Consider the following 18,650-nt stretch of genomic DNA (forward strand, 5'->3'; position numbering starts at 1 on the left):
AAGGCAGCTTACATCTGTAAAACAAAATGCAAACGACAGCTGTGAAATTATTGCAGTTAAAAGCAAAATCAGTGGCAGTAAAACATCCCAAACGACAACTCGTCCTTTGGATAAGAAGTCCAAAAATAAAAAGGACGGGGAAATGAAATGGACTTGTTTGAAAAAGGCCATCGCGGCTTGGCTGTCAGTCAGAACAAAAGTTTGCTGAGGCCCTTCGGAATGGATTTGCCTTCACCGAGTCTTTAACCGGACCCCAAAATCCTGGATCTTTGCCTCTCATAACTGGCTTGTGTTGGCTTTGTTCTTACCTCCCACAGTTGTTGAAGCTCTGGCAGAGTCTGGCAGCTTGGCAGTGCCAATTCTGAATGGAGCAGCCCACCCAAGACGTAGTCTCAGGGCCTTCTAAAATGGGAAGACAAGCAGTTGTGTGGCTGGGCTAAGGGCACCATGGAAGACAAGCCCGGCCACTGACAGAAATCTCATTTCCTTGTGCTGCATTGAAAAGCAGCTTTTGAGTGAGCAGCAATTCACCGCTAGAAGCCTCTTAGAAGGCTAAAACGCATCGTGAGTTGCAGGGAGGGAGCGTCCAAAGAAAATTTGTTTAGCAAAATGTCACATTTCCAAAGGCGGGGAGGAAGGTCTGACTGACCCACCTGGTGATGCAGTGTTCTGCCCTGAACTGTGTTGCAGATTTCGTGCTTGAATACAAAAATTGGAGCCGATCCCCAAAGGCAAGGATACGGATTCTCCGCAGGTAAGACTCTGTGGGGCAAGTTTTTAAGAAGAGACTGGACAGCCATTTGCCTGAAATGGTATAGGGTTTCCTGCCTGAGCAGGGGGTTGGACTAGATGACCTCCAAGGTCCCTTCCAACTACTACTACTACTTCTTCTTCTTCTTCTTCTTCTTGTTATTATTATTATTATTATTATTATTATTATTATTATTATTATTATTATTATTATCAGGGTCCCCCAAACTTTGTGACTTGGTACAGTAATATATACTGTGATGTCAAGCATTCATCAAATGACGGAACTCAAGTGTCTTAAATGCTTGAATTATTTACAAACTCATATTTTGCGCTGCTGGAACATTGTTCTGTTCGCCTCGTCTCCTCCGGCCTCACAATGCGAGGCTTGTCCAGACCTATGCTCAGATGTACTGCTTGGAATGGGAGGGGCCAGTCTGCTCATATTCTAAAAGGCTAGGAGGGTCATGGGGTGGGGTGGGGGGTGAAGATGAAGGGAAGGACCTTTCTGTCCCTAATTTGTTTCCTGCCCTTTTCCAGCTGTCAGAAACTCAGAAAAAGAAACGCATCTGCTTCAAGCTGCAGTAGAAATGTTTATTTCAGACGGAGCAAGGCAAGCGGTAAGGACCAGAGTTGTTGCAGAATACATCCAGGCTCTAGGGGCGACCTCCTTAGGGCACCCCAAACAAAGCACTTGTTTATTTAAACAGACTGGAGGTAGAAAATACAAAAACATACCTTAAATACATCGATACCGAGAAAGAAAGAACAACAGGGAATCCTCCCAACGGACCGTGACAAAAAAATATGCCATTTTGAAAACACACACAAAAAAACAAAACATAGTCGGATTGTCTCAATATCAGAGGTACAGCAACAGCCTTAATCTGTGCCGAATTTCAGTGCTTAGTAAAGTTAGGTCTTGGTGTGACAGAGGCAGGGTCCTCCCCCCCCCCACACACTTCCCTTTGAAACAACAAAAAAATAATTGCAGGCAGATATTCAAGCCGTAATCTGGAGGGGAAGGGCTGCTCCAATTGTTAGGGGGTGAATCTCAGCTCAGACTCCCTTTTACAACAGAAGGAAGCGGCGGAGTCTTCAGATCTAAAAGCGGTAAGGTTGCAAATGAAGGAATACTGGCTTTAAATCCTGCCCTGGCTTTAAAAGCAGGACATGTGGTTTCCTTCAAAGCAGGAGTGTAGCTTATAAGTTTGTGCCCCAGCTGTCTAAAACTGCAAGTATTAACAGTAAGTACTGAGATTGGTTACCGGATCTATAAGGAAATGAAATTTTCAAGTCACCGGTGGTTTTTTTGGCCCACGACACAGAAAGTCTGTCTTTTCGTCTCTTGGCGTAGCCGTGCGCTGCTCAAACGGCACGTTTTTTGGCGTGCAGAACAGAGCAGACCCAATAATTCAGTTCTCAAGGAAAGAGGTGAGGCCCTAGAGGAGCTGATTGTCTTGTCCGGCTGAAGCCTCTTTCAGGACCAAGCTCTTGCGTAGGAGGCTGTGAAAGTGCAGCCCTAGAGACTTCCAAGAGCACTGCCAAGGTAGAGGGAGAAAGGTTAGGGGAGAACCTTAGTTGTGTGAAGAAGTGTTGGGAGACAACAAGAAACGAAAGATGATAATGAAAGCAGAAAAGGCATTTCTGATGTACATGTCGGTGGGAATCAATGGATTGTCTTAATGGCTAATTCTTTTTTCCTTCCTGTCCCAAAGATTGCATGCTTTCCAGTTGCTGAGCGATGATGCAGCTGTCAAGTAACCAGCACACTGGATAATCACCAGGATCCCTTTCCACACCTCCAAATCTACCCTTGACAAAGAGTCACAAAATGAAGGGAGAGGTTAGCTAAGCTTCCAGCCTTCAGAGAGATTGTTCCCAGGGCTTTGGGGAAACTCCTCCTCCTCTTGGAGGTTTGGCAGGAGGATCAGCAGTGAGATTTTGTGGGCCGTTTCTCAAGCACACACTTCAGTTCTTAAAACGGCTTTCAGGATGGCCTTCCAGATGCTGAACTACAACTCCCAGCATCCTTTCCATCACTGGGATGGGAGAAGGGTGCCAAGAGATAAGGCCCAGAACTCCCGAGAGGGCTCCTTTGGCCCAGTGATGCCAGACGTCTCTTGATCAGAAGCATCCGTGTCTCCCCAGCGCTCTTAACTATTAAACGCAAATCTTTTATCAAGGGCCCTCCCTGCATTTCCTGGGGCAGAATGCTTGATTGTGGGTGGGAGGAATGGCTCGGGCAAGGTGAGTTCTTCAGATCACACGTCTCCTTGCACCTAAGTAAATCCTCCCACCCTGTTTTCACCTGCACTTAAAACCCTTGTCATGCTTAATTGGGTTGGGATAGAGCAGCACTTTCATGAAGCAGTCCCCGGCATTGATCGATTGGTTGACAGAACAGAAAGGAGAAAGAAAAAGAAAGAAAGAAAGAAAGAAGAAAGAAAGAAAGAAAAGAAAGAAAGAAAGAAAGAAAGAGAAAGAAAGAGAGAAAGAAAAAGATGGAGGGAGGGAGGAAGGAAGGAAGGAAGGAAGGAAGAGAAAGGAAGATCAGGGACTGGATGCATTTCTGGATCAAAGCTTCCGGAAGGAGGAAAAGGGGCAGAAGGAGAGCTTCCTGATTGGGGAAACGGCATAAAGGCTTTTTTTATCTCCAGTGCCAGAAACCCAAACAGGGATGGCTTGAAGGCCTTGGAGTTTTCCGAGAAGAAAGCTGATTGAGCAGAGCAGGAGATTATTTCGAGGAGGCCCCAGCTGCAGCCGCAGGAAGAGCTGCCACTCTTGGGCCGGCCCCCGGCCCCTCAGGGCAGGTCGAGGAGCTTGTGCTCTGCGTAGAGGTTTTCTGTGATATCGTAGACCCTGCTGATGCTGGGCAGAGCCTCGCCCAGCATCTCAATCGCCTCCTCGGTGGTGCCCACATTCATGTTCTCCAGGAAGGCGTCCCGGGTGGGCAAGGCGTAGAAGGCCATGGTGGCTGCCTTGCGGACGATCCAGGGGTGGTAGTTGGCCAGGGAGGCGTTGTAGGAATCCGTGCACAGCGTTGATGTCTTGGAACGTGGGCCGCTAGTCCTCAGGCCCTCCAGAAACAGGTGCAGCCAGCGCAGGGCCCGGTGGAGGCGAAGGATAGTTCGGCAGCCTGAGGCAGGGTAACTGCCGGGCTCCCTCAGGTCCACCAGCCCATTGGCCAGCTCGTACTTCACCATGGCTTGGAGGGTGACGTAGTCCTCCTGCTGCTCGCTGCTGCGGAAGTTCTCCATGATCTGGATTTTGGTCACCGCGTCTTTGGAAATGAAGGAGAAGATCGACCCCATCGTGTTTAGGAACCTCCACGGAGAGAGAGAAAAAACAAAGATGTGGTCAGGATAACGTAATGGGAATTGACGCCCCCTTCCATGTTCTGTCAAGCTCCAACACCTACTGGACAGAGCGGTGCAGTGGGTACAATGCACTGTTGCAGGCTAACTCTGCCCAGAGCCTGGAGTTCAATCCTGACGGGGCTCAAGGTTGAGTCAGTCTTCTATCCTTCCGAGGTTGGTAAAATGAGGACCCAGATACAGAATAACAGAGTTGGAAGGGGCCTTGGAGGTCTTCCAGTCCAACCGCCTGCTCAGGCAGAAGACGCTATATACCATTTTCAGATTGTTGGGGCCTATATGCAAATAATGCCTACATTGTAAACCGCCCAGAGAGTGCCGAAAAGCGCTATGGAGTGGTATGTAAGCCTAAAATGCTATTGCTATTGGCTGGGCTAGTGGGAATTGGGGGACAAGGGTCTCCGAGCCCACCAAATGTTTCTTCTGTCTACATGGGAAAGAGACATTGAATGCAATAAAATCTCAAGAAACTAACTAGGGTTGGAAAGGTTTTTTGTAATGTCTTTTATGTAATTGCATCAATTATCCAGGCAGCTTTGGAAACAAGTGAACACCTTGTTTAAGGAGCAACTTCCTGACAGTGAGGACAATCAACCAGTAGAACAGCTTCCTCCAGAAATATTGGGCACTCCATCACTGGAGATTTTTAAGAAGAGACTGGACAGTCACTTGTCTGAGATGGTCTAGGTTCTCCTGCTTAAGCGGGGGGCTGGACTAGAAGACCTCCAAGGTCCCTTCCAGCTTCTATTTACTCTATTCTATTCTCCTATGGGGTGAGGTCTGAACTAAAAAGTTGTCAGATAAGCTGACGGTTTGACAGTACAGAGCATGACGGCTAGAATGAACGGTCGCTAACTTTAATTTCCCATCCCCTTTTAAAAGTGAAGGTTACGGAATCCAAAGCTGAGGTTTGGACCCATTTTTAATTGGGTCAGCGGTGGTTTTGTTCACGTGACCTGCTTCTTTCTGGCTAATTCAGCTCTGGTTTCCTCAAGTGACATTTTTCCCCCCCAGAATATATTTAGCCTGTAATATAGAAAACAGCCTCATTTTCTTTATTGGTTTTTCTAAATGTATTCTAATCCCCCCAATTTTGTTTTCCTCCCCAGCTTCAGAACGGACTGGGCATTCCGATCCCAGGTCAAAGCAAGCGATGAAGTTTACCTGACAAGTCCTTTCCAGCCTCCCAAATATGGGTCCATGAGGATTTCTCCCTTGCTGTTCAGACACCTCTGGAACATGACCAGCACCCCTTTCAAGCCGTGAATGTCCTCGCCGTCGGCCATGGCGAAGCTTGGGAAACGGAGGAGATTCCCAGCAGATGAAAAAAGAGCCTCGGGAGGGAACCTCCAGGTAGAAGATCTTTCTGTGAGTGGTTGCAATAAGTCTAGAAAGACAGTCCTGGCCCTGGGTGAAAGCGAAACCAATTCTGAAGAGTCACCGAGACGGGCGTGGTGGTGTGACGGGAGAGGTGATCCAGAGCTTTTGGTCAGGCTGTCAAAACATCCTACTTTAGGGCAGAGCATCCAGTTTAAAAGCATGTGTTTGTTTTGGGGGGGAATGGGGGGGGCAGGAGCGGAAGTACCCATCAGTGTTTAGCAGGTTGAGCTGGTCTAACTTGTTCCTCCTCCCCTCCTCCCGTTACAATGACTTCAAACTTGGTACAGGCAGTCCTTGACTGACCAGCACAACTAAGCCCCGAATTTCCACTGTTAAGCAAGGCAGTTGCAAAGTGAGTTGCCCTCCGTTTTGTTAAGTGAATCCCTGCAGTGGCACGGTGGTTAAGCGGATCTGGCTTCCCCATCGACTCTCCTTTGTCAGAAGGTCGCCAAAGGGGATCGCGTGACCACCCCCCCTACGAGTCGGTTTGCCAGGTGCCCGAATTTTGATGACGTGACCAACGGTCGCTAAGTGTGGGAAACGGCCCCAAGTCACTTTTCCCAGCCCCGTTGTAGCTTCGCACGGCCACAAAACGAACGGTTGTAAGTCAAGAACCGGCGGTTGTACAAAGCGGCGCTTCTTCCGAGACTTGAGTCTCGATTCAGTTACAAAATCTACTAGTCGGTTTTAGTCCTGGTCAGCCTGGAGGCAGGCAGGCAGCCAGATCCAAGGGACTGGGTGAAGATTTAACCCCTCCCTCTTCCCCCCAGTCAGCCCATATTAACACCAGTGGAGCCTGGCGTGGGGGTCCCAAAGGCAGCGACCCCCTTCGTCCAGGGCAGAGTGCACGGGTGTCGCTTTCCACAGGGCAAGAGAGCCCTGCCCAGCCGACCCGTGAACTCCGGCGGGAGGAGCCCAGCCAGACTGGGGGATTTTCCTCCTTTTCTGATTAATGTTGAAAAGGCAACCACAGAAAGTCCCGGGGCCGAATTCCACCCGAGATCCTTGGGCTGCTCTTGAATAACCAGCGGAGAATCAGAAGAACCTGTTAATAAGCCTATTGGGTTTCGGGCTCAGCAGAGCCAATTCAGTCTCAAAATGCCAAATTATTCCTAGGAAAAGCGTGCCCAGAACTCAGCATGTTTTGAATCCAGAGCTTTGTCTAGGATTGGGTGGGGGGGGTGGGACAGAAGGGTATGCTTATTGTTATTACTGTTGCTATTAACCATCTTGGGATCAGCCCAAGCTAAGGACCCCCCCCCCCGGGCTGCAGAAGCCCCCCACTCTCTAGGCCTCCCCCCCTCCCCAGGCTTAGCCCCGCCCCGCCCCGCAAGGGGAGGAGCTTCTCCAGGGGGCTTCCCAGCCCGGCGCTTCACTCACCTTAGCAACCCCTTCGTCCTTCCCCGCTTCAGCCAGCCCCTTCCTCGGATCCGCCAATAGCAGGTCTCCTCGTGCCCCTACGGCCCGCCTCCTCCTCTCGCTAGCCAATAGGCTCCCCGCTGGCCGGCTTCTGCAGCTGCCGGCCAACGAAGGCTCAGAACCTGCTGGGAAGCTCGCGCTTCCGGGGTCTGCCGTACGCATGCGTGACTCTCCCACGTGCTCCCTCTTCTCTTTTTTTTCTGGAAAGAATAATAAAAAAAATTTAAGACTTCTTGGATTCGCCTGACTTCAGTTTTTATGTTTTTTTTCCCCCAGTTTTAGGGCAGAGTCGTCTGATTTAACCGGGAGAGGCGCTTTTTTCCTTTCTGTACCCGGAAGAAAAGGACCTGTGGGGCAGTCTAGCCTTTTCCTTTGTCTATAAACCAAGGAGGCGGTGCTGCGCACGCGCGCCACTCCACGGGCGAGCCAGGCGAGTGGCGGAGAGGGTGGTAAGCGACGGATCGCCACCTTTCCAGGTTGGACTACAGTTCCCAGCATCCCAGGGGTTAAAACAATGGAGGGGGGGGTGTTTTCCACCCCTTTAGGGCCTGCGTCCGCGCCCATTGGCCACGCAACACTGGGGCCGATGGGAACTGTAGTCCAGGCTTGACCCACGGGTACTGGCAAAGAATAAAGGTGTTTTGTTTTGTTTTTCCTCTCCTTGCTTGCATGGCTCAGCACCCTCTTTTGCTCCTCTCTAGGAAACTTTGGTCGTGCTCGCCGGCAATGCCGAGACGGTGATCGCTGCGGAGCCATTTTTCCTTCCGGGATGCCTGAAATAAAAGTCACTCCCCTGGGTAATAATTTATTTATTATTTATTTATTTTATTATTGGGACTTATATGCCGCCCTATCTCCCGAAGGCTAACAACAATAACATACAATAATACAGAAGTGAAAAGAAAATTAAATTAATGGCCCCTGTAGAATAAATTAAAATTAAAAAAGTTAAAAATTACAGTTAAAAATTAAAAACATAATTAAAATCCCTGACAGTCCAGGTCAGCCAGGTGGAAAAGAAATGTTTTGGGGTCAGAAAAAGTGGGGATCAGAGCCAGGAGACTCTGCCCTTAAGAGAGTCCCCTTCCAAAGTTTGGGGAAAAAATCGGACATGACAAATCACTACACCCTACTTTGGGCAGGGTGGAGGAGAATTGGCAACGTTTAAGCTGAAGGTTGCTTTGGATCAGTGGATTAAATAACACGGTGGGTTGTTTGAATCCCTGGCTCTGGATTGGCCCAAGCACATTTCTATCATGTATTTTGTCGAGGTACTGAAGCTGGAGCATCCTTTATGGAAGCTTAGTAGGCAGCACAGGTTGAATTTTTTTAAAAAAAAGTGAAAGGAAAGATTCATCCAGTGATGATCTATCAGTTTTTCTGCTTGCCTGTGGAATTCCTGGCTTGCCTAGGGTAAACCAGCATTAAATGCAGATGTGGCAGGCGCCAGTGAGAGTATCAATAAAAACCTGCATTTTTAATTAAATCAATTCACTTGTCTCTTCTCTCTCTCCCTCCCCCTTGCTTTTTCAGGAGCTGGCCAAGATGTGGGTCGCAGCTGCATCCTTGTGTCCATTGCAGGGAAGAACGTCATGCTGGACTGCGGGATGCACATGGGATTCAATGATGATGTAAGAGGGATTGGTGCATGGCGTGGCCCACTAACTGAGCTGGCTGGAGGTTACTCCAAAATCTCCATGGGAGATTCAGTGTGGAGCATAGAAAGGCTGGCCTTCACCTCCTGTAGACTTCAGCCGTCCAAGTAAAAGGCTGTGGGATGGCTTTTGTAGTCCCTCTAGATCTGTGCTTTGAAGGTTCTCCTCCTTAAATTTGTGGTGGGATGGCCAGAACTTTCTCCCAAACTACTTTTGGAATGGCGGTTTCCCTGTCAAAGTAATGGGAGCCTCTTCCAAGCCCTCTTGGGTTTTGGGTGCTGGAGGCTAGGCGGCCTCCCTGAGGCAGAGGTCATGCTGTGTTTCATCTTGTGAAGGGGGCTCTAAGCTCTCATCCTCCTGCACCTCTGGCTCAAAATGGCCAAAGCACCGTGAGATCTGTGGCTAGCTAGGTGGAAAGCAGAGAGCCAGAGCAGGGGAAAAAAAACAAAAAAACCCAGACACGCTAACATCCTTTGTGTCTTCTAGAGGCGGTTTCCTGATTTTTCCTACATCACTCAGAACGGAAGGCTGACTGACTTCCTGGACTGTGTCATCATTAGGTGAGGGCATCTCTCTTTATGTTTTTAGCAGATGGGGGAAAAAAACCCCTAGCATCCTTTACTACCTGTGAGCTGACGTGACTTGTGCTGCCTGAGATGCAAAACAAGTTTGACTGCAATTGCTGGCCTTCGCCGTCTATTTCCCAGTCTCATGTTTGCAGTTGTCAGTGAGATCCTGGCGTTTCCCTCCAAGAAATAACTTAAAAACCTCTGGAGTTCTTGTTAACTTCACCCTGGTTTTCCTGCTGTGCCTCTCCAGTTCTGCCCCTTGCTGTGTTTTGGGGAGATTTTCATTTAGAGTGTTTTCCGGGCCAGCAATTTTGCCAGAAGATAGTTGTTTGACATGGTTTATTTCTTCTTGTTGACATTTTGGAGACAGTTTTTTAAACAAGCACATCAGATTAATTTCATGTGCTGGATCAATCTCTAAATAGGTTAGAGCGCTCAGAAATAGAATCAACAGTTAGGGAAACAGTCTCTGTTGAAGATCTATTAGTTTCAACGCTATTATGTCTAGCTTAGAAAACCAGTTCTGAAACTAGTTTCATTTGATAGAAACCAAAGTGGAGTTGAGCTGAAATTGAAACTCCCTGAGTCCTTTTTTAAAACCCATCTTGGATTCGTGTCCTTCCCAGCCACTTCCATTTGGATCACTGTGGGGCCCTCCCCTACTTCAGCGAGATGGTCGGCTACGATGGGCCAATTTACATGACCCACCCAACGAAAGCCATTTGCCCCATTCTCCTGGAAGATTTCCGGAAAATCACCGTGGACAAGAAAGGGGAGACCAACTTCTTCACGTCCCAGATGATCAAAGACTGCATGAAGAAAGTGGTGGCTGTGCACCTTCACCAGACTGTGCAGGTAGGGAGAGGGGACCTTTGGACCGCTTAGCTCAGATTTCCAGAACATTCCTCAGTGGAGGGATTTTTGCCCAAGTTGGGAAAGTATCTGGATACATCACCCTCTCTGCGTATTGAACAAAAAATAAAAGTCATATCTGTAGCTGCATTTACTCTGGGATCTGTACTCATCCCAGTTTGGATCTACTCTTACCTTAGATCTGGTTAGACCAAGGAACGAGGTACTTGGTCAAGAAAGGCACATCACACCCCATTCTTGGGGGAAGGACCCAAATTTAAGTGAGTTAGAAGAAAAGAGCATTTATTGCATCAGTGTATATTGTAAATCCTCATATTTCTAGTTCCGGAGGAAATGACACACCCTGGATCACAGGATGGCACAAATGACACACTACATAACGTGCACAATTTGGACATGTTTGCGATGTCATGGCTTAACACTGGACGCTTATTCACACAGTGGGTGGCAAACTGCCCAGATTTGCTATTGAAAAAAAAACAGCTGGGATGACTCTGTTACCCGGTTCAGTAACTGGTTAGGTCTGGTCTGGTTCTGACTGAATTTGGGAGATCCTCCATTGGAAAAATCTTGAAGAATTGTTATGCAGCCTTCACAAAATGCTGCTTTGTTGTTACTGGCTTTTCAGTCACTTTATCCTGTTTTTAGGTGGACAGCGAGTTGGAGATTAAGGCCTATTATGCTGGCCACGTCCTTGGGGCTGCGATGTTCCAGATCAAAGTTGGTTCTGAATCGGTGGTTTATACTGTAAGTGTCCTGGATTGAAACTGCCACGTCTCCACACGGTCCCTTTCAACCCGAACTCTGCTTTCTGTGAGGTCCTTGTTGTAAGCTGGAGCTCTGTTTATCTGGGCAGGATATCATCATCCTATCATTCCTGAGTTGAAAGACCAAATGAGATTTAATTGTTTAATTGTTCAAACCCTGAGTGTTTTAGGCGCTGGCTAAAGAACCGACTCTACTGTTTCTACAGTGTTAAACTTTGATATGAACAGAAGAGGATGTAAATGGAGTAAATATTTTCATTTCCTTCTCTTTATTAGGGTGACTATAACATGACTCCAGACAGGCATTTGGGGTAAGCACTTTGGAATCCAGGAGGAGGAATTGATTGGGATCACTGATTTAATTCCACTTGTTTTGGAGGGATGTAATAAAAGAAAACTTGTAAGCCCACAATTTAATGGCTTTTAAAATATTGCATTGGATATCACTCCCAAGTTGGCAGAGGGTGGTTGTTGTTTTTTTAAAGAAAACAAAAGGAATCCAGCGATTGGCATATTAGGTGTTCAATCCTTCAGTGTTTTGCTTTTTCAGGGCTGCCTGGATTGACAAATGCCGTCCCGACCTGCTGATTTCTGAGTCCACATATGCCACCACCATCAGGGACTCCAAGCGCTGCAGAGAGAGGGATTTTTTGAAGAAGGTCCACGAGACCATTGAGCGCGGAGGGAAGGTAGGTGACCCCAGAGACTTCGAACTGGATCGCTCTAACGACAGAACAAAGGTCCGCTGTGGGCAGAACGCCAGAAGCTGGCATGCTGAGGGATGGGGGGAGGGGGCAGTGTCCCCCTTTCCTCGAATCACAGCAGTTTGGAGAAAAGAGAGAAGCGGAACAGAAAGAGCATCCGATGACTGAGACGGTGGCTTCCCACAGTCACTGGGGGACAAATCACAAGTCCTTTGGCTGCCTCTGAAAGGCTGAGACGTTGCACGCTGGCATAGAGCAGAGCAGACCCAACACCTCTTCTCTTACCTTGTGCCTCCGCCACTCTCAGCAGGGACGGCGGTGGGCTGCAGTTTTCCATTTGAAGTTAATGCTTGCTCGCTTGCCTTCCCCACAGGTTCTGATCCCAGTCTTTGCTCTGGGCCGGGCTCAGGAACTCTGCATTTTGCTGGAGACTTTCTGGTAGGCACCAATCCTTGGTCCTTTGCCTTGAAACCATCGCTCTCTAAAGCCCATGCTGCTGCTTGTAGGAATCTTCACCCCCAAGCATTGGGATTGGCTTACAGCAGCACTTTGGCAACTTTAAGGCTTGTGGACTTCAACTCCCAGGATTCTCCAGCCAGCCCTGCTTTAAACCCTCCCCCTCCTTTATGCCATTTAAAGCTGAGCTTAGGGACGAATCCCTTTCATCACCAGCCCAGAACAGGGAAGGGGAGTCGGGCCACATAAAGAGAGGAAGCGGAGGCAGAGTCCTCTCCGTTGCCTCGCCTTTGAAGTGCGAGAGTCCCACGCTTTGTTCCCCCTTTTCCCACCCAAGGGAGCGCATGAACCTGAAGGCGCCCATCTACTTCTCAACGGGGCTGACGGAGAAGGCAAACCACTACTACAAGCTCTTCATCACGTGGACGAATCAGAAGATCCGGAAAACCTTTGTCCAGAGGAACATGTTTGAGTTCAAGCACATCAAAGCTTTTGAGAGGACCTACGTTGACAACCCTGGGCCCATGGTATGAGCGTGGAGGGGCGGGGCGGCCCTTACAACCAGTTGGCCGTGGCGAGTTGGTTGCAGCGAGTTGTTCTAGACTCGGATGGGCAATGGAGGAACCCATTATATGAACCCCCAGTTTAATCTTGGGTGGATTGATCTAAGCTTTTTCCTTCTCCCATCCACCCCCTCCCCCAGGTTGTGTTTGCTACGCCAGGGATGCTGCATGCGGGCCAGTCGCTCCATATCTTCAAGAAATGGGCTGGCAACGAGAAAAACATGGTAGGAGAAAGACGGCAAGTCCGCCATTAAGAAATAAATTGCCCAGAGGTTAACGTCGTCTGCTAAGAGTCGCTTGCATTTTTCATGCCTTCACATCAGAAAGACTAGAAAGTATTATTTCAACAGCCTGGGTGCTTGGGAAATTTAAAACCAGGCCGCTTGTTAGATCAGTCCTAAAGACTCCTGAGCCCAGCAGTCTCATTCTGAACACTTCCTTCAGCCTTAGCTGATTGGCAGCAGACTGCTACTGAACTGTTCTTCCAATCTAAGAAAAGCAGCTAATGGCTACTGAGGGATCACTCTACAATGGCATCATTGTGTGGGGACAGTTGGCTGCTTTTTATTTGTATTCTCAAAGTCGTTATGGCCTGCTTTAATTTCTTTCTGGGTTTTCTCCCCAGGTCATCATGCCAGGGTATTGTGTCCAAGGAACAGTGGGCCACAAAATTTTGGGTGGACAGCGGAAGCTAGAAATGGAAGGAAGACAAATTGTGAGTTGAACCCTCGGAGAGGGCAGGGGGCTGGGGTGTCCAAAACAATTGACGGCTGTTAAAGGATCTCGACTTTTAAAGAAGTGGGACAGTTGCTTATTTTTCAAAAGGAGATGGGGTTGCAATCTGTACTTGCTTGCTTTTACTATCAATGAAATATTCGTGGAGTGAAGGAATGTGGCAAGGTCCAAAGGTCCAATTTAAAATGGGGAAATTAGTGTTTAGCTATTCAGCAAGTGGTCTCAGCACTGTTCTGAACTAGTATGCTACATCCAGGGACATTTTTTTCTTAAAAAATAGAGAAATATTCTAAATTGCAACCAATAAATGAAGGTTGTCGTGCCCGACACCTGAGAGTGCTGCCATGCTTTTTTTTTGCCTCCTCTACCACCACCACCACCCCGCCCACACACACAGCTGGAAGTCAAGATGCAGGTGGAGTACATGTCCTTCAGCGCACACGCCGACGCCAAGGGCATCATGCAGCTGATTCGGCAAGCCGAACCCCGCAACGTCCTCCTGGTCCATGGCGAGGCCAAGAAGATGGAGTTTCTGAAGCAGAAAATCGAGCAAGAATTCCGTACGTGTCCAGTCTTGAGCAGGAGTGCTGGGAAACTTTGCTGGGCAGCCTTTTGTCCCCTGAGGTTTGCGAGGGCTTCTCGAAACACGGAAAGCTTGAATGGGTTTGATGCGGAAGTGGCTCAGAGGGAGGAACAGGGAACCGAGCTTGGGGTCAGCCAGTGGTTGGGCGCATGTTCGCAAGTGGGGTGATTGGCTGGTTTTCTGATCCAGCTCTGCATTTCCTGGGAACAGCAGTGACACCCAGCCCTGGAAGCGCAGTGGTGAGAACGCAGTATGGCAGGCTGACTCTGCCCACAGCCAGGAGTTTGATCCTGACCGGCTCAAGGTTGACTCAGCCTTTCATGCTTCCGAGATCGGTGAAATGAGGACTCCGATTGCTGAGGGCAATTTGCTGACTCTGTAAACCGCTTAGAGAGGGCTGTAAAGCACTGTGAAGCGGCATATAAGTCTTAAGGGCTATTGCTATTAAGCGGCCTGACGTTGGTTTTATGGCATGCCACAGCTACGTTTGGGCAACTTGGGTATTTCTTTAACAGTGCGCAGACGGGCAGGAGCAAAAGGGCTGGCAGGGTTTGGTTTTGTCCGCTGACTTGGGGCTGGGGAGGTCAGCTACAGTGGCAGACTCTAGGATTTGTAGCAGTTGCTAGTCCGAGACGGTGGACAAGGGCTGGCAGCTCTTCACCAGCATTGTGGTCCTTCTAGTCCTCCCTGTGGGATTAGACAAGAAGCCTCAACAGAGCTAACAAGGACCCCGCTTTTCTTTGCTTGCAGGGGTCCAGTGCTACATGCCTGCCAATGGGGAAACGGTGTCCATTTTCACCAATCCTAACATCCCAGTGGATATTTCTCTCGGGCTGCTGAAGAGAGAGCTGGCCATCAGTAGGTTTCATGTGGGAGACTGTGGCCCTGCCCTGCCCACCGCCATCCATTACAGCCTCCAAGGGGCACGGACTGGAGGGAAGGAATTTGGGGCCCAGGAGCTGGAAATCCAGGGGGGCAAAAGGCTCCGCTTTCCTTTGTCGTTCTTTTTTCTCTCTCTAGGCCCCTCGCCGGCCTCCAAGAAGCCGAAGCTGTTGCACGGCACCCTGATCATCAAGGATAACGTGAGTGTGGGGAAAAGGGAATCCAGGTAGATCCCTAAGGCTGGGAGCCATTTGCCTTTCAGGGGAAGGCAAGTGTGACAGCCTTGCCTCTGAGGACGTTAAGCCTGAGAAAGGAAGGCTTTAAAATGACACGGCTTAAAAGAATTTATTTGGAGGCCCACACTTTTCCTTTCGGGGGGATACATTATGCCCAAACTGGGGGGGAAACCAGCAGTGTCAGACTGGGTCTCCTGCCCAGCGAGCTCAGAGCGAGTTTTCGTGCAGTGCAGATTCTTTCCTCCTATCCTGCCGCGCAGGAATTGACAAGGCTTCTCCTTTGCTCCTTTGCAGAGTTTCCGCTTGGTGTCTTCCGAGCAAGCCCTGAAGGAATTGGGGCTGGGGGAGCACCAGCTGCGCTTCACCTGCCGGATCCACTTCCAAGACCCCCGCAAGGAGCACGAGACCGGCCTGCGCGTCTACAACCATCTGAAAAGGTTGAGCGCTCAAGAGTAAAGTCTGCACAGGGGCAGGGTTGGCAGGAGCCGCTGGGGGTTCCAGGCAATCTGCCCCACCTTGAGGACTAGAAAATTGCTCCGGTTGGACAGGGAAAACTCACGTGTTTTCTCTCTCCTTCCCCCACCCCCGCAGCGCCTTGAAGGATTATTCCGTCCAGCATCTCTCGGACACCTCCATCATGGTGGAGTCCATCTTGATCCAGGTTACGGTCCAGTCTGAAGATCCCGCCACCAAACTTCTGCTTGTGTCCTGGACGTACCAGGTGAGGTTTTAAATCTGATTTTCTGAGAGGAGACACTAGTCGTAAGTCGAGGACTGCCTGTACTGAAACCTTGAATCTGGGTTGCGTGTGCAGGATGAAGAAATGGGGAGCTACGTCACCTCTCTGCTGAAAAAGGCCCTGCCTCAGATCACAGGATGAAGCCCTGGATGCCTCCGGCTACTGCCACAGACTTTTAGCTGCAGAGAGTGGCAGGTTTGCACGAGAGGCAAGAGTTGTGAGTTGGCAGAACAGAAAAATCCATGTTTGTTTTAGTCATTTTGGAGGGTCTGGGATGAAGCAGTTCAGGTGAGCTGAGTCCTCCTCTCCTTTTTCGTTTCGCGCTTCTCATCCATCTTCCTGGCACCTTCTCTTCCCTCAGCCATTAACAACATCCTTGTATGCAGTATAACCCCCCCACTGCCCCAAATCCCCCCCACCTTATCTTCCCTTCTGTCTGCCTCCTCAACTTCAACACCCTTGGTCCACCACCACCCTCCTTTTTTTTTGGTCCCAACTGCTTCTGCCCAAACAAAATGGCCTCATTTTCCACGCAGGGCAATTCCTGCCCCAAACATGTGACGCCACCCCTAAAAAAGAGCAGTGTAAATACTTGTGTCCTATCTCTCTGTTTTAATAAAGACATTACACTTTTGATATTACTGGTTTTCCTGGTCACAGATGGCCTGCTTCCAGGTGCCAGGCGTCTTGTGTGAAAACGCCCTGGCAAAAAGTCTCACCAGGCATCATGACCAAGGAATGAGCAGACCTCTTCCCTTATCTTGAATCCTTCTGCAGTCTCAGCAGCAACTCTGTTTGCAGGGCTACAGGCATGTTGATGTCTTGAAACCAAAGAAACCTCAGTTGCTGCAAGAGAAACCGATCTGCGTCCTCGTTTCTGTGACCCAGGCAAAAACCAACCAGCACACACACACCACACTCCCACAGCTTCGTTTAAACAATCTCTTTGCTTTCTGAAAATTTGACAATTTTAAGCACAACTGCCCCAACACAAAAGAACAAGGGAAATGCCCCTCCCAGCCAAAGTCAATGCTCAAACACCCCGCTGATCTGGAAAGCCAGACGGTAGCTCCTCTCCAAAGCCCAAACTGACACACATAATTAAACCTTTTGCCAAACGACAGCCCCTGAAAGCCCAGCCAACTTTCTCGGGGGCATCATCAGCACCGCATCACTGGCAGCCGGGCTGCCCCATCGCCCGCTCCTTGACGCCGCTCTCTGGTCGGGCCGTCCTCCGCGGTCACCGTTGACGGCGTAGACTCTGGAGGCTCGCTTCTGCCAACGGAGCTTCCAGGGGCACCACTTGCTGGCCAAGGTGTAGTAATACAAGACGGGGTTCAGGCAGCAGTTGAAGCTAACCAGGGCTAAGGTGATCCGGCGGAGCTGGTAGATGGAGGCGGCCAAGTGGCAGTTCTGGATGAGGCCGACTCGCATCAGGAGATGGAGGAGGTGGGTGAGGTGGAAGGGAAGGAAGCAGGAGACGCAGATGAAGAGGATGAGATAGATGGTGTTCAGGGCCTTCCTTTTGAAAGCGCTGTCGGCGATGTGCGAAATTCGCCGGGCGATCAGAGGGTAGCTGATCAAGATCACCACAAAGGGGACCAGAAACCCGAAAATCAACACACAGATGTTATAAGGCAGCATGCGCCCCTTCCAGGAGGCTTCCCCAAAGCTCTCGAAGCATACCTGGGCGCTGCTGACGTTGGCGTTGAGAGGCCCTCCCAGGATCAGCGAGCCGGCGATGCTCAGCCCGGCCGCCCAGAGGAGAACGGCGACCAGGGTGTAGTGGGCGCTCTTGACCCTGATGTACACCAAGGGGTGCAGGACGGCCAGGTAGCGGTCCACGCAGATGGAGGTGAAGAAGGCCACGCTGAGGTAGATGTTGAGGAAGTACATGCAGCCCGTGATGCGGCAGGCCACGTCCCCGAAGGCCCAGTTGTTGTGGTGAAGGTGGTAGTGGATCTTGAAGGGCAGGACGCAGACGAACAAGGTGTCCACCACAGCCAGGTTGAGCAGGTAGACGTAGGAGCGAGGGGGGCGCAAGACCCGGCAGGTCAGCAGGTAGAGGGCGGCCCCGTTTTCCAGCAAGCCCAGCACGAAGACGGGAACGTAGATGGCGGGGAAGAGGAAATACTGGAAGTCGGCCCTAAGGCTGCACTCCTCGCTGGCGTTGGCTGCCGTCTGGCTTTCCATCTTCTCTGGAGCAGGATTCGTTCCCTGGCCTTTGCCTGCTGCAGGAAGCCTCTTAGCCCATCATCCTGGGAGCGAAGGCAGCCGTCCGCCTCAAGTCAGCTTGGAGAAACGAGGATCCGATCCAAGGAAACCGCAGGCACAGGTAAGGCTCGGGAAATGGACAAAAGAATTTTAAAAGTAAAACCCGCAACTGGAATTGGCTACCCTGACTTTGGTTCAGGTTTTGGTGGAGTGGGCAAAACCAGGGCTTAGCCAAAGCACTGGAAGTCTAGCTGTGGCCCCTCTTTATATATTGGACTGGGGCACCCATCGTTCCCAACCACGGTAGGCTGAAGAAAGCAGGAACGACACCAGTTTGCCACTTGCATAGAAGGGAGAAGTTGCTCGCAAGTTTGGGCAAGGTTTTCAGGACTGTGAAAATTCTGAAGGTGAGAGGTTTGTTTTAAGGGAGCCTTTGTGCATTTTCATCACCCTAAATACAACGTGAGAAACTTACCCGTTTGCATCTGTCTTTAGCCGTCCTGTTAACTCTTGGAAGATAACTGAGCTTATTTTTGTTTCCTTTTGACTTTTAGGATGTTTGCTCCCCACGGTGTGTCAGGGCCTCCTACACACCTTTTGTGCAGGAAGCGGGGAGAGAGGCTCTGCTACTGTGGTTTGCAAACTGCAACCGAGGCAGCAAGAAATAAGACAGTTCAGTGTTAAGATGGTGGCATCTCCCCCAAGATTTTAGAGCAGAAGGGCAAAGCTGGTGGTCCAGAGTTTATAA

At 49.8% G+C, this 18,650-nt stretch overlaps 3 protein-coding genes across 5 annotated transcripts; 1 reads left to right on the plus strand and 2 right to left on the minus strand.

The window, feature by feature from the left end:
• Window positions 1-1,323: 1,323 nt before the first annotated feature.
• Window positions 1,324-6,925, minus strand: CPTP (ceramide-1-phosphate transfer protein). Of its 2 annotated transcripts, none has more exons than XM_081341527.1 (3): window positions 6,888-6,925; window positions 5,292-5,621; window positions 1,324-4,077 (listed from the first exon to the last, which is right to left on the minus strand). In XM_081341527.1, exons 2-3 carry the CDS (start codon window positions 5,411-5,413, stop codon window positions 3,555-3,557), a joined length of 645 nt encoding a protein of 214 aa, XP_081197653.1. In that variant the 5' UTR covers window positions 5,414-5,621; window positions 6,888-6,925; the 3' UTR covers window positions 1,324-3,554. The 2 variants fall into 2 exon arrangements, with proteins under 2 accessions (XP_081197653.1, XP_081197654.1); XM_081341528.1 differs by having other exon boundaries at window positions 5,292-5,493; window positions 6,888-6,900.
• A 436-nt stretch (window positions 6,926-7,361) lies between these two features.
• On the plus strand, window positions 7,362-16,326 carry INTS11 (integrator complex subunit 11). 2 transcript variants are annotated; one of them, XM_081341094.1, is made up of 18 exons: window positions 7,362-7,375; window positions 7,628-7,723; window positions 8,460-8,557; window positions 9,068-9,141; window positions 9,777-10,005; window positions 10,672-10,770; window positions 11,067-11,101; window positions 11,341-11,479; window positions 11,868-11,932; window positions 12,288-12,477; window positions 12,654-12,737; window positions 13,139-13,228; window positions 13,646-13,808; window positions 14,582-14,689; window positions 14,852-14,913; window positions 15,244-15,386; window positions 15,541-15,670; window positions 15,764-16,326. In XM_081341094.1, exons 2-18 carry the CDS (start codon window positions 7,696-7,698, stop codon window positions 15,827-15,829), a joined length of 1,803 nt encoding a protein of 600 aa, XP_081197220.1. In that variant the 5' UTR covers window positions 7,362-7,375; window positions 7,628-7,695; the 3' UTR covers window positions 15,830-16,326. The 2 variants fall into 2 exon arrangements, with proteins under 2 accessions (XP_081197220.1, XP_081197221.1); XM_081341095.1 differs by lacking the exon at window positions 7,362-7,375 and adding an exon at window positions 7,526-7,543.
• Window positions 16,327-16,416: 90 nt separating this feature from the next.
• On the minus strand, window positions 16,417-18,536 carry LOC308675641 (lysophosphatidic acid receptor 6-like). The gene is made up of 2 exons (XM_081341099.1): window positions 18,378-18,536; window positions 16,417-18,029 (listed from the first exon to the last, which is right to left on the minus strand). The coding sequence occupies exon 2, from the start codon at window positions 17,879-17,881 to the stop codon at window positions 16,790-16,792; it is 1,092 nt and encodes a 363-aa protein (XP_081197225.1). The 5' UTR covers window positions 17,882-18,029; window positions 18,378-18,536; the 3' UTR covers window positions 16,417-16,789.
• Window positions 18,537-18,650: the final 114 nt, after the last annotated feature.

The sequence above is a fragment of the Vipera berus genome (assembly GCF_964194415.1).
Source record: "Vipera berus genome assembly, chromosome: 17".
NCBI classification, from domain to species: Eukaryota; Metazoa; Chordata; class Lepidosauria; order Squamata; family Viperidae; genus Vipera; species Vipera berus.

What these genes read in the sequence shown, in the direction of transcription:
- LOC308675641 (XM_081341099.1), bottom strand. Translation starts at nt 17,881, where the DNA reads ATGGAAAGCCAGACGGCAGCCAACGCCAGCGAGGAGTGCAGCCTTAGG.
- INTS11 (XM_081341094.1), top strand. Translation starts at nt 7,696, where the DNA reads ATGCCTGAAATAAAAGTCACTCCCCTGG. An exon ending in AATAAAAGTCACTCCCCTGG is followed by an intron (nt 7,724 to 8,459) that starts GTAATAATTTAT and finishes TTGCTTTTTCAG; the next exon opens with GAGCTGGCCAAGATGTGGGT. An exon ending in CTGGACTGTGTCATCATTAG is followed by an intron (nt 9,142 to 9,776) that starts GTGAGGGCATCT and finishes TGTCCTTCCCAG; the next exon opens with CCACTTCCATTTGGATCACT.
- CPTP (XM_081341527.1), bottom strand. Translation starts at nt 5,413, where the DNA reads ATGGCCGACGGCGAGGACATTCACGGCTTGAAAGGGGTGCTGGTCATG. An exon ending in GGCTGGAAAGGACTTGTCAG is followed by an intron (nt 4,078 to 5,291) that starts GTAAACTTCATC and finishes CTCTCCGTGGAG; the next exon opens with GTTCCTAAACACGATGGGGT.